This window comes from Phaenicophaeus curvirostris, chromosome 1 (genome assembly GCF_032191515.1).
Source record: "Phaenicophaeus curvirostris isolate KB17595 chromosome 1, BPBGC_Pcur_1.0, whole genome shotgun sequence".
NCBI classification, from domain to species: domain Eukaryota; kingdom Metazoa; phylum Chordata; class Aves; order Cuculiformes; family Cuculidae; genus Phaenicophaeus; species Phaenicophaeus curvirostris.
The window spans coordinates 82,673,151-82,687,718 of NC_091392.1; the positions used below are offsets into that span (position 1 = coordinate 82,673,151).

At 39.7% G+C, this 14,568-nt stretch overlaps 1 gene segment (V, D, J or C); it reads left to right on the plus strand.

Moving 5' to 3' along the window:
- The window catches only part of LOC138724743 (T cell receptor beta constant 2-like), a 35,096-nt gene extending 20,869 nt beyond the window's left edge, over positions 1-14,227 (plus strand). Inside the window, 5 exon segments of the C gene segment in view lie at positions 6,695-6,747; positions 9,246-9,581; positions 9,934-9,951; positions 11,043-11,149; positions 13,788-14,227. Of these exon segments, the coding sequence occupies positions 6,695-6,747; positions 9,246-9,581; positions 9,934-9,951; positions 11,043-11,149; positions 13,788-13,814 (541 nt within the window).
- Positions 14,228-14,568: the final 341 nt, after the last annotated feature.

Below are 14,568 nucleotides of genomic sequence, written 5' to 3' on the forward strand. Positions count from 1 at the left end.
GTAGTGTCACCCTGGACACAGGGGAAGCTCTGAAAAGTCAAAATCTAGTTGCATCCTAGACTTACTCCAGTCCTCCAAAGACTCAGCTTCAGCCATCACTCCTTGCACACCCTGGTAGCCAATATTCTTCTGACCCTAGGAGGTGCTCCACAACAAGTGTAATACTCCTTTCCTTGTTCTCAGGGAGCACTCACCTGAGTGTTCCTCAGAACACTTTCAGGTCAATGATATATCACTGTTCATATCAGGCTACAGACGTACAGCAGAAAACTGGGAAATGACTGTCTCTCACATAGCGGAGACACACTTAGTTCCTTATTCTTTTCAATCACTGTTCTTGTATAGAAAACATCCTTACACAGGTACCAAACACATTCACTCTTTTGCTGTCTGGAACTTATTACTGGTGATCCGAGTGCCCTGTAAAAGTTAGAGGAAAAGTAGATTATGCTGAAACCATGAGGGAATATAAACATCATGGTGCTTTATATATATGGTAGTTTATGTATAAACACCATGTAACTTTGGGAATGACTTTTAGGTGATTTTTTTTAGATTATTTTTTATTTCCTTTTTATACATTATTAGTTCCTGAAAATTATAATGTTACAGTCTTAGCTCAGACCTCTCACATAAATATTGAAAACCAGCTTCATGCCCTGGGAACATAACACAGGAAAGATTCCTTTCTATTTAACTCTTGAGCATTTTAGTTTAGGTTAGCAAAGACAATTTTAAAGCCCTGTGAAAATAAACTTATCAGTAACCTTCAACATTCAGCAGGTTAATGAGCTGGTCACAGCTGTGCGGTTCCCTGGGTGGTAGAGAAAACCACAGAGATCTCTAATATTCATTGGCATCTTGAAGTTCTGCAGTTACAGTTTCCTATTGCAGCTCTGAAATACAGTTTTCTCCTATGTAGTACTTCTTTTGCCAGCCTTAAGCAGCACCACACAAAAAGCAGCTGTTCTAAGTTGTTTCTCACAAAACAGCAGCTTTCCTGCTTGCTGTACTCCCTGTCGTATTTATTCTCCTTCATCTCCTGCTGTAGAACATGGCAGGGTGGTGGTAGATAGAGAAATGATAGTCAAAGGTGCTTGGCAGTGCCCTCTCAGGCACATCTGTGTAAACAGCTGCATATTTAATAAAAATAAATAGCAGTTTGTCAATAATAGCCTACCTGCAGTCTAGAGGTTATACTGGCTACTTAAAAGACAAGATCACGGAGGGAGATGTGTAAATTCATATCTCTGTGCAGATAGTGATGCTATACCATGCGATGTGGTTGTCCTGCCATTACTGGGGTTTGCAGAATCACAGAATCATTGAGGTTGGAAGGAGCCTCTGAAGGTCATCTTATCCACCCACCCTGCTTAACAGTGCTAGAGCCAGTGCCCCAGGACAGCATCTAGACATCTTTGCAATATGTCTGAGCATGGAGACTCTACAAGCTCCCTTGGCAATCTTTTCCAGTCCTCAATCACAATCACAGTAAAAAAAAAAGTGTTTCCTTGTGTTCAGAAGAAACCTCCTATTTTTCAGTTTGTGCCCATTGCTTCTGGTTGTGTCACTAGGCATCACTGAAAAGAACTTGTCTCCATCCTCCAGAAAAGAACTGACTCAGAATAGAAATAACTGGACAGTTAAATTTGTGCCATCATGCACTGCAGGTATTGCTTGAGAGCAGAAGAAGAACATTGGGTAAACAGTATTGTTCTTTAGTGGAACAGCTTGGGTGTAAATCAATGTCCTCTAAGAAGAAACATGAGTATACACATGCTGTAAGAGAAAGGGAACCAAAACAAGGAAATAAATGAAATATACCTATGTATAGGGTGGTATAGCATCACTATCTGCATAGGGATGTATATTGAGTATAGCTGGGATACAGTTAACTTTCCCCATAGCAGCCCTCATGATGCTGCGTTTTGTATTTGTAGCTAGAAAGGTGCCAGTTGAAAATGCACCAGTGTTTTGGCTACTGCTGAGCAGTGCTCTCACAGCATCAAGGCTGCCTCTTCTAACCTACCCACCCCAACCTTCCTCCCTGCTACATAGCCCAGTCGGCTGGGAGCAAGCAGAAACTCGAGAGGGGACATAGCCAGAACAGCTGACCCGATATGACCAAAAACCATGTCCATACCGTACAATGTCACTTACAGTAATAAAAATCGAAGAGAAGGGAGGAGGGCAGGAGACATTTCTTATTAAGGCATTTGTCTTCCGGAGCAACCATTACGTATACTGAGGCCCTGCTTCCCAAGAAGTGATTGAACATCCCTTGCTGACAGGAAATAGAGAATAGATATTTTTGTTTTCATTTGCTTCTGCACAGTGCGCATGCTTTTTCTTTATTTGACTGTCTTTATCTTGATCCATGAGGTTTTTTTCATCTTATTTTCTCCACCTCATCCTGCTGGGGAGGGGGAGTGATAGAGGGGCTTGCTGGGTACCTGGCAGCCAGCCAAGGTCAACCCACCACAGGATATGATTGTACGCATCCTCTCCTTCCATCATCTCATCTTTTCAGTAGACAGGTATGCCCTGAAAGGAGGCTGTTGCTTAATTTTAGGGTTTTGTGGTCAAAAGTACTAAACGTTTATCAGGGACACTTCCTAGTGTCCCTGAAACAAATCCATAAAGCTCATAGTGTCTCTGTAGTTCTTCCTGGCTTTTTTTAGCTGCCTCTTCTGTAAAATCTAAAGAAGAATCCTGTAACATGATTACACATGTAAGTAACACAATTTTTACTTTTCTGTGAAATTACACCACTAAAATGACACCATTGTTAGAAAATATGACCCCAAATGTCTCTTGCTTGCATATTCTTATGTTCCCTTTTTCTCTGAAGTTTGCCACAGCTTAGCTCATGAAGCCTTCTATGAGAGATGTGGAAATAAAAATCAAGGAAATGTCTTTCTTTTCTCCCTCTCAACAATTTGCAATTCATGGACAACAGAGCCTTTCCTTTTGACAGCTTACAGATGAACATTAAAGTGGGATAAGACTGGTCTCTGCTGGCATGTCTTGGAAAGTGCCTTAGAAGTATGCCCTGAGGAGAGGTTAGTATCACATATAAACACTTCAAAATTAATACAAAGGTGAATTTACCTGGTTATAAATGAAAGACACCACGCAGTCTGTTATTGACAGTAAGCACATTAATCGGGTTGTAGACTGGAGAAAAACACAGAATAACCTTGAATGAATTTTAGTAGAACGCTTTTAGACCTAGAATATAGACAGAGCCACACAAATACAATCACAAATGTATTTTTTTCAGAAGAATTCAATCTAAACGAAGACAATTGTCTGTAATCATTCCCATAATTAGTGACTTAAGTATGCTTCTGTTCTTATAGAAGAGAGGATGCTGTAGGGGGACCTGAGACCGCCTGTCCAATATCTTTGTCCTCTGTAGTCCCATGTCTTGGTTCCAAATGTTTCAGCTTAGGTTGTGTTTCTTATTCCAACCTCTGGGACACTAACATCTGTTCCCAGCTGAACAGGCTGTACCATGAATTATGGGTTCTTCTCTGATATCTGAAAACAAGAGACAAAAATTTCTGATTTTTCTAGAAAAAATAGCTTGTTTTGAAGGACTTTGTCCTGTACTTACAGTATATTTTTTTTTTTATATCAAGACAGCCTGAAGTGAAACCCTCGAAGAACAATATGAACGATATGTTTACTACAGGTAGTTGGTCATGTTCCTGATTATATGCTGACCTTTCATGTGAGAAGACTAGGCCAGGATGGGCTGTATATGCCATAAATCTAAACTGGTTTGCTCACTTGCCTTATCTTTCCCTTCATTGCCTCAATATGTGCTGGTATTCAAAGGCTCCCCGGCACATATCTTTCTGTCTTAGAAATTATATCACTCCTGGATAAACTTAGGGGAAGAGGGAATAATGTATACACTAAGAGGGAATTACACTATCACACAACAACAGAAATGGCAGAGGAAGGATGTGGCCTGTGGTTCCCATGACAGTCTTTCATGGCAACTGGGTGACAAAAATGGGAGGGTGAAGCAATGGGTGGGATTGTTTTTGTATGAGGTTGTATCGTTGTGGGGACAGGTGATCCACAATGATACATTTCTCACAAAGCCTTTACAAAAACCCATATGTGCATAAGCCTCATGGGAGCATGTGTTAAGATAGATGCAGAGAATTCTGCAGCAAAAGGGGCTTGCTCTGTCTGGTGTTTTCTTGACAGGCCTAGAATGCTAGGACTTACTTTTATCATCTGATGACCAATCCCAGCTCTCTGGAATACAAACCAGGAGATTCTGAGACACTGAAATATTTTTCAGCAAACCGGATTGACTGCAGATGCACCTAAAACGTTGCAGAGTATGCGACACAGAGAATTAGTATTTTTTTCTGATGTGATAGTGTTTGGCAGAGACTTCAAAACTGTTACTTATTAATGTGATAGAAGTGTTAGAAAAAGAACTCTACCATGTAGCAGGTTTCTCTCAGAAGCACTATATAAAACATGTTGGTTTTTTTTCTTTTAGAAAAGTTTCCACTATCCACTGATTGATTCCTGCCTATGAGCGCAAAGGTTTTCTCTAGACATTCTCCACACTATCTCACTGAAGTTCTTCCTAATGGATATCAAAGGCTTGCTTGAGACCAGCCAACAGATTCTTCTGGACTCTCCTCACACGGATTACTTGTAACCTACCAGAAAACTGAATAGGGTAGCGAAAGATGATTCAAGATGGCTGACCTACCATTGACGGGAAAACAAATGGATTCAGTTTAGTTCAGTGCTGCAAAGGTGAAACACTAATACAAAAAGGCATGTAACTAAGACAGCCACAAAGCAAGTATAAAAAAACTCTGGGAAATGCTTTTATAATGCAATGGGATTTCAAGCTGTTTTTATATCAAAGCCCTTCAGACAGAGGCTGAGGGATCTTTGGGATTTTGGGATTCCAGATGCAGTAGACATTGTTTAAGCTTCTGCTTACTGAGGTCAACTGAAGTGCTTCCCTTTTCTTAGATTATGATACAACACTTTGTCACTGTGGTCATCAATAACCTGAATTTCGGCAGTGGCACAAAAGTTACAGTAATAGGTAAGAAAATTTCATTTTCTTTTTTAAAATCACTTCAGATCCCAGGTCTTCTCTTTAGAAAACTTCACTTAAATCTTATTCCCTCTTTCATTGTCAAATTGTTGTTTTCCTGATATGCTAGCAACGCAGTTTAGTTTGGAGAATAGACTTGGTTAAGGGCTCTAGCTAGGGACGCACATTTCAGTTTGGAGAACAGAGTGGATGTATTTTCAGTGAATAAAAACCTGTCTATAGAAATGAAGAATGGATTAAAAAATATGTGTGTATCATGAATATAGTTTTTTAATAAATCAACAACTGCAAAAATCACTATTCAAAAAAACATAACTGTTCTCCATACTACTAGTTATCCTTGGGCTATAGGTGGTTAAGGACAACTCAATGAAACGCTATCTGTCTGGAAAGAACTGAGTTGCATTTAAACCTTGCACAGGTCTAGAAAACAAAATCACATCTCTACAAACTTAAAATACTTTGGATCTTTCAGGGTAGACAAAAACATGTGTTATCTCAGACAACCAATAAAAACAAATAAGTGTACTAGCATTTTTAACTGACAAGACACAAGCCAGGAATAACTACTCAACTTCATCATAAGAAATACTACCAGCTTTCTGCAGCTGTTTAATTCCTTGTTGTTATAGAAAACAACTGCACAGCAAATTTCCTTCCACAAAACAGGCTCACCAGGATTGTGATAATAAAGATCATTTAGGACAACAGCCTTACTTTTTCAGAGTAGATGCTAAAAGGCCACTGAAAATTACAGGAACAAAAGATGCAGTTCCTTTCAAATAAAATTAACTCTCAGGGAATATCTGGGCCACACTTCAGGATTTGGACTCTACAAATCCAGGGAGAAATAAGGCTGCTTCTAAGACTGTGCTAAATGCTGTTGGTTTCTTCTTATTGCATTGCTTCTGGAGTCAATCTCCATAGGAAAATATTCAGTGATCAGCACATTTTTTCAGTGTGAATCTGAGGTGCCTAAGCTGATGAAAATGAATACTCTGATTCTTCACTGACTATAGCCAATTATGCAGCTAACTTTAATAATCATAGCTAAGAGAACAGAGAGAAAAAAAGCAGCTACTTCATTCCAGGGAATGAGGAAGGGAGGGATGTTTTGGAACTGCTACAATGGGGAGAGTGGACCAGTGTCCTGTGTTATATATTACAATTTATTTTGTAAGTTAAAAAAAACAAGGTATTTATTTTACAAGTGAAGAACATCCATGATATTGAAAGGAAATGAGGAAGTTAAGAAAACTAGGCTGTTTACTTGAAAATAAGCAAAGAAAATTACTCTGTCTGCATATACAGAATATTTTCTAATAATACACCTAGACAAATAGATAAGCATCCTCTAAGGAAAATCTGAAAGACGCAAAATCAATTCACCTAAGCCAAAAGAAAAAGGACTCTAAAAGACATATTCCTGAGATTGATCTTACCTGTTTGACACACAGATGTGATGGGCCGTAAGTTAATGTATTTTTTATTTCTTCGTTTGCTGGCACGATGAGGGGAGGGTTAGTCCACAGGTTTGGATCAGAGAACAGAGAGTAGAGGAGAGGTTTTCCTGCAGGTGCAAAACAGTGTGAATTACGAAAAACTGCATTTTGGCAATGGGACAAAACTCACAGTCATAGGTAAGACAGAAGTAAGATCTTTGTGATATATGTTATACTATTTTGGGGGACAAGACCATTCTTAGTTAACAAAAGAAAAATGGTTGGTTTTTATACAGACATGAGGATAGGATTAATGCTTTACTGGTTGCTTATTAAAATGAGATATTCTAATATAGAAATGTAGGATTTACAGGTTTGAATTTTGACATTCTTGTGTCCATTGGCTGTCTTCCCTTACTGGTAATTGTATGAAAGGAGAAAGGAAGAAATAATTGTTTCCTCCCATTCTTAGCGAAAACATTATACAGATTGGGAATGAAAGATCCTCCTTTGGTCTGCAAGTTTTTGTAGTTGATTTATGTAGCAATCAAGAGCAACATTTTAGAGGTGGAGTCTATATTCTTATTTCTGCTCAATAAGACAGGGTAAGACTAGTCTTGGTGGTAATCTTCTCCCCCCTTCCATAGATAGCGGACAGCTTGCCTAAAGTTGCTTTGGAACACCAGGTTTCTCTAACAGTCCTTTAAGCACCTTCTAATTTTCAAAAAGCTCTAATTTTTTTTTCCTCTCAGTGCACTTTTCTCCTCTATTCTTCTTTTCTCCCCCATTTGCACCAACTGCATGATGTGGAGGATACTAAAAAAATTTTGTTGCATTTATGATATCCAGCATATGCACAGATGATTTTAAAATGAGAGTAGGAGTGAAAGATAACAACAAACCATGAAAGGGACCTTGCAATCATGGGAATGGGAGAACTATGGTATTTTTTCTGTTAGGTGGGTGAAGAATACGTGATAAGGAACGTGTGAGTTTAAGCATGGATGTGATTAAGCGTTGTGCCAGTGTCTGCCGTGAGTACCGTGGAAAATCAGAAAAGAATGGGATATTTTTTCGAACTGTCTCTGCTCTTGCTTGCACCAGACTCCTTATTCCATTTCAAGAATGCTCATTCTCTGGCTTTTTTTGTGTTTCCAGTAGTTTTATCATACTTTCTGTCTACCTTTTTCACCTGCCTTCCTTTTTGTCTTTTTTGGGGTTTTTTTGTTTTAGTCTATTAAATCTCTCCCATTTTTCTTTGGTGTTCTCCCTATCTGTTTCCATGTCTTCACTCATTAGCCACTTAGGCTATGAGCCAATGAACTTAAATCAGAGATACTTTTACAATAGGAAAAAAAAAATAATCATAAGGCCAAGTACTAGGAGGGAGAAGTAAAACTGATAAACCTCTTCTCACATCTACTGGAAGGACAGCAGAACAGTCCCAGACCTACTAGGGAGTTATCTTCATTGCTATCTAGTTATCTCTTCTGAAGTCTATACAAGCTCACACATTTACACAGATGCACCCTAAGGTTCTTTTTAGAGTAAGGACTGGCAATCACGATTAAGGCTGTCAGTTGAAAGCAAACAATGCAGCATAGGGATTATATATGAAAAATATGTGTTTCTGCTAACTCTTCTGCTTCTTTTTCCACTCTACAAAGGAGGTAATGATTGGGAAGAATATCTGCAATTTTTAGTGCCTTCACACCAAAAGAAAAAGTTAAAGTTTTCACTTTCGCTCTGTAATTGTCTGCATTTCTGTTTCCATGTGCACAACACAGACCTGGTAGGTTTATCAGGCTAGTTGAATAAAAGAGACACTCTAATAAAGTATATGAAAGAAAAGGTGGCTTTTAGGGTCACTACCTAGATTCTGAGTAACAGCTGATTGTTGTCTCATAAATCTTTTAGACTGTAGAAGTCTGCTGTCTTAAGCCTTATATATAAGTATTAAACACTTTAGGACAGGGGACACTTTTTGTTTTGTGAATGTGTAGAATCTTACATCATTTGGGGAAGATGTGCAGTCTAGGATGAAGACTTGTCATGCTGAAGATAATCTAAATAATAAAAAAAAGTAAAGAGATATTTCATAGTCTTAAAAAAGGGTAGTAAGTTAAGAACTAAAGCAAAACTTGTCCCAGGCACATTTGGGTTACCTACCTAAACAGTTCTACACTTCAGACAGTGAGAAAGATTGGCTTCTTCCTTTCAAGTCACCTTAACTGTATGAGTCCATGTAGGGTGTCACATGGCAGTAAAATTCTGAACGCTGCAGTAACTATGATATCTTACTACATCTCCAGGAATGTAATGCAGTCAGTTGAAGAGGCTTGTGCCTTACAACATCGGCTGTTATCTATTAGTATAATATTAAAAATACAGGTTCTATAGCACTACGAGTTACTTTTCTGCCTACCTGTTTGCTCAGCATCTTTTCAGCTTTCCTACTCTTCTGGCAGAGATGAAACTAGGAATTTAAATAGTCACACATTTCTGGTTTTATGTTTTTTTGTGTAATGACTGAACACAAACGTTTTCCTGATTTCTGCTTATCTAACAGATACTAATCATCTAACAGACAGTTGTTGAAAGGATGGATATCAGGAGTCACACAGCACAAATAGAGTATGGGGTTTCTGACTGAAGACATTAATGGAGGCTCTGGGCCATTTTGCTTTCTGTTTCAGGGACGAACGATGAAATCATACCTCCAGCGGTGGCCATCTTCTCCCCGTCAAAGCAAGAGATCCAACAGAAGAGCAAGGCCACGCTGGTGTGCCTGGCCTCTGGTTTCTACCCTGATCACCTGAATCTGGTCTGGAAGGTGAACGGTGCTAAGAGGACAGAAGGGGTGGGGACAGATGAGTTTTCCACATGGAATGGGAGCACCTACTCATTGACCAGCCGACTGAGGATCTCAGCCCAGGAATGGTTCAACCCTTTGAATCGTTTTGAATGTATTGCCACTTTTTTTAAGAATGAAACGTTGGAATCAATACACAAATTCATCTACGGTGATGCTGGTGAGGAAAAAATGCATATCACTATGCTGTACAAACCAGAAATTACAAATCAACAACATCTCTTTATACGAATTCTGTACAGGGTGTCGTTGTGGCACAAAGATATATGTCATTACATAGATATTCACATTTGTTTCTTCATAGTCTTCTAATATTTCTTCTATATTTTCATTACACACCTGTACTGTTTTAAAGGTTTATTCAGATTTTCACTGAGCAATCTCTGTAGCACAGTAAAATACATAGTATAGTAAAATTAATCAGGCAGTATATTATAAACTGAATCTTCTAAAACTTGTGTTCTGTTTGTACTGAAAAAAAACATGAATTTTGGTTCATTTTTGTCTTTCAGGTTGTGCACTCACAGAAGGTATGTGTATTCTCACAGGCAAATGCCCGCATGTATTTTAATTTCAGTTTTTCTGATGATAAGTACAAGGTGCGTTAGATTTCTACTACCAGAATAATTTGTACTTCCTCATCTTAGTGGGGTTTATGTTAGATTAAAAAAAAGATAAAATAAAAGACTTAGGGAGGGTTGCATGCTGTATATAGCTGTGCTTTGTTTTTTTAACCTTCTTTATGATTCCCTTTCAAAATAACAGAAAAAAAAATATGGAATCTCCCTATAGAGTATAATTTGCTCTTTCAATCCTCTCTTCTAGTCCTTAACACTGCTTTCTGTTTGGAAGCTGCTTGCTCAGCCATGAAAGGAGAAAATAATACTTAGCCTAGTGATTATGACATCAGGATTCAGAACAAGAAAACTTAAATATTTCTTAGAATCACATTCCAAATGCTTCTCATTACAAGTCATATTCTCCTCCAAACTGCAAGGATACCCATATTAAAAGTTGTATGTCTTTCCTTTATGTAAACATTTTTAAACACTCTTTCATCAGTTTCTTTAATGCTTCAGGAATCTTAAAGCTGAACGAAGATCAGGCTGGTGCCTCAGTACTACTGCAACTCCTTAAAAATGAAAAATCCCTAGGAACAAAAGCTCTAGATACCATGTCATTCTGGTCTATTTAAAACGTTCCTGATATATCAACAGCATTCACAAGACCACTGACAATAACGAGTGAAAAACATTCATATCTTGTGTTTCTGCTTAATTTGAGTTCATAAGATGGGATTCATATTAAAAGCCTAGTTTTTTAGAAGGTGAGACAACACAACCATTAAACATTCCCAATCAGAACATACTTTCCAAGCATAAAGCCAATCTCTGTCTTTCCTAGACTCATTTTATCTTTTGGTTCTTTGAATCAGTGTTCTTTCACATTCCTCTCTATTTCTTGTCAACAGAGCCATTCATTTGGCTCTAGTTCTTTTGTGCTGCTTAGCTAAAGATTTCATGGTTTCTTAAAGATTTTTAAAGCCTTTAAATAAAACTATTTGTTATATAGTCTCCTATGATGACAATAATTCAATGTATCTATGATGTTTGATTTTCAGAGTCCTATTTGCGGTACGGAAATTCTCTGAAGCTCACTTACCTCATTCTCTGTGGTAAAGCTTTGCTCTATGCAGTTTTGGTGAGCAGTCTGGTGTGGATGAACAAGGTAAGCTAGTATGCCACTTGAAAATTGGCCTTATTTGTAAGATTACTTACAAAGATCAGTGGACACGGGGGGTTGTTGTCCATACCTGTGCCAGGCTTTGCCCAAGCTACTTTGAAAAATCACAAGTGATCAGTTTACTATTATTGTTTTTCCAAAACTCAAATAAAATCAGTGCTATATAGCAGAGCAATTTCTTCTCAAAATACTCTTGGAACACAAGGAAAAAGATGAGAATTAAAGAAAGCATCTCTGGAAAGCAATAAAGGGAAATATCACATATAACATGATACTTTTCTGTAAGCACTGAAAAGGAATTCATGCCTACAGTGACAGTAATAAGCAGGGGTTTTGAGGAGATATGTGGGATAAATCATAGAATCACCAGGTTGGAAAAGACCTCTTGGATCATTGAGTCCAGCCATTCCCATCTGCCCCTAAACCATGTCCCTGAGCACTTTGTCTATCCAACTTTTAAATACCTCCAGGCATGGTGACTCAACCACCTCCCTGGGCAGCTGCTGCCAGGGCCCGATGACCCTTTCTGTGAAAAATTTCTTTCTGATATCTAGTCTGAACCTCCCCTGATGCAGCTTGAGGCCACTCCCCTTTGTCCTGTCCCCTGTCACTTGGGAGGAGAGGCCAGCACCCTCCTCTCTACAACCTCCTTTCAGATAGTTGTAGAGAGCTATAAGGTCTCCCCTTAGCCTCCTCTTCTCCAGGCTAAACAACCCCAGTTCCCTCAGCCGCTCCTCGTAAGGCTTGTTCTCCAGCCCCTTCACCAGCTTCATCGCTCTTCTCTGGACACGCTTCAGATCCTCAACATCCTTCTTGTGGTGAGGGGCCCAGAACTGAACACAGGATTCGAGGAGCGGTCTCACCAGTGCTGAGTACAGAGGGAGAATAACCTCCCTGGACCTGCTGGTCACGCCGTTTCTGATACAAGCCAAGATGCCATTGGCCTTCTTGGCCACCTGGGCACACTGCTGGCTCATGTTCAGTTGGCTGTCAACAAACACTCCCAGGTCCTTTTCCTCCAGGCAGCTTTCTAGCCAGTCTTCCCCAGCATTTGGCCTTGTTGAACCTCATGCCATTGGTCTCAGCCCAGCGGTCCAGCCTGTTCAGAGCCCTTTGAGAGCCTCCCTACCCTCCAGCAGATCAACACTTCCTCCCAGCTTAGTGTCATCTGCAAACTGGAGGGGCACCCATTGCCTCTCTCCAGGTCATTGATAAAGATATTGAAGAGGACTGGACCCAGCACTGAGCCCTGGGGAATCCCACTTGTCACTGGCCTCCAGCTGGATTAAACTCCATTTCCTACCACTCTCTGGGCCCGGCCACCCAACCAGTTTTCCACCCAGGAGAGTGTGCGCCTGTCCAGTCCAGAGGCTGACAGTTTCTCAAGCAGAATGCTGTGGAAAACTGTGTCAAAGGCTTTACTGAAGTCCAAGAAGACCACATCCACAGCCTTTCCCTCATCCAGCAGCAGGGTCACTTTGTCATGGAAGGCGATCAGGTTAGTTTGGCAAGATCTGCCTTTTGTAAACCCGTGTTGACTGGGCCTGATCACCCAATTCTCTTGCATGTGCTTCATGATAGCACTCAAGATCACCTCTTCCATGACTTTTCCCGACACTGAGGTCAGACTGACAGGCCTGTAGTTTCCTGGATCCTCCCTCTGACCCTTCTTGTAAATGAGTATAACATCAGCCAGCCTCCAGTCCAGTGGAACTTCCCCAGTAAGCCAGGAGAAAATCTGAACCAAGATTTACACAGATTTATGAAGAACAATGGGATTAATCCAAAAAAATGGAAAGGGTTTAACTAACTACCAGGAAACATTTTTTCTTCGTAAATTTGTCATATGGCTGAAAGATATCCCCAGTGAGAGTGGTGGAAGCCGAAGAAGTTACTAGTTTAGAAGCAGGGTTGGGAAATATATTTGAAAAGTGACCTAGTAGGATTGAGTGTGAGTATGAACACAATCTCAGTTTTGGGGTTTTGTCCTTTTTCAAGGATTCTAGAATGAGTAGGTTTGTACTTCACTGAATCACAATCACCGATTCACAGAATGCTTTGAGTCAGGAGTGACCTTTAAAAATCATCTGGCTCCCCCCCCCACCCCGCACCATCAGCAGGGATGACTTTCACTAGATCAGGTTGCTCAAAGGATTCCCATTCTGGCTTTGAACACTTCCAGGAACGGTTCATCCACAACTTCTCTGGGAAACCTTCTCCACTGCCTCACCACCCTCATTGTAAAAAAAAAACTTGTTATATCTAATCTAAAGGTACCCTCTTTCAGTTTATAACTACTGACCTTTGTCCGGTCACTACAATTCTTGGCAAAAATCTCTCTTTCCTATAAGCCCCCATGTATATTGAAAGGCCACAAGAAGATCAGAAATCTAACACACAAAGTTCAGTATGTAAGTGAATAATTTGAATGGGTTAAGACAATTCCTTGGTACAAAGAGGGGAGAAAGCACAGAGATATAACATGGCCATTTCTGTTAATGCTCTCAGGAGACACAACAGTTGGGACACTCATAAATATTGTCCATTATTTCCTAGATTATTGCATTTGTTCCTTTTGCTCAGTTTTTTTGATTTGTTTATTCTTCTTGTTGTTTTCAATTAGTCTCGTGGCAAGTTGTATAGAGAATAAATGAAGAATCCTCTTCACCCCATCAACAGGAACAGAGTAAATTATACCTTCTACCTTTCCATAGCAAAGAATCCATGCTTCTAAGAAATTCTGAATACTGTTTCTTGGTGTTTCTCCATCTCCCTCCTGTTCTTTCCATTTTATTGTAATCACTGCTGGGTTTTTCCTGTAATTCCATGTTATATGGCATTATGTTGCATTTTATTGTATTGTATCTTATCATATCTCCATAACTAACACCTTCTCAATGCTTAGTGCCTCAGAACCCAGTTCTTTGAATTAGAAATAAAGTTCAAGCTACTTTTCTATTCACAAAGCTTGAGTTGTTATTTTTTAATTTTGTCATTTGTAGGAATAATGTTCTACAGCACAACTTCCAGTGATGCGTAGTATCATATGGGACCCACTATAAAGAACTTTCACTGACAATCCTTAGAGAGATAGCTTACCTGTTAGGAGAAGAGTAGAAGGATCACCTTACACTATGTACCAACAACTGGAGTGGTGCTGCAAACATCAGAGGCTTTCATACTGCAGTAGCAATGACTGTGACAGCGAACATACAGGGCCAGCTAGTAAGCAGATGGCATGTCTAGGGCTAGTGTCTGGGAGATTCATACTGTGTAAGCGTGGGTCCTCTAGTGTGTGCGGAGTGGTGTGAAGTAACTGGAGGACTGGGGAGTGCAGGACCAGTTGTTGAGTAGACTGAGTGTCTAAAGTCAGTTACTGGGTCCCAGCATGTGTATGCCTGTCC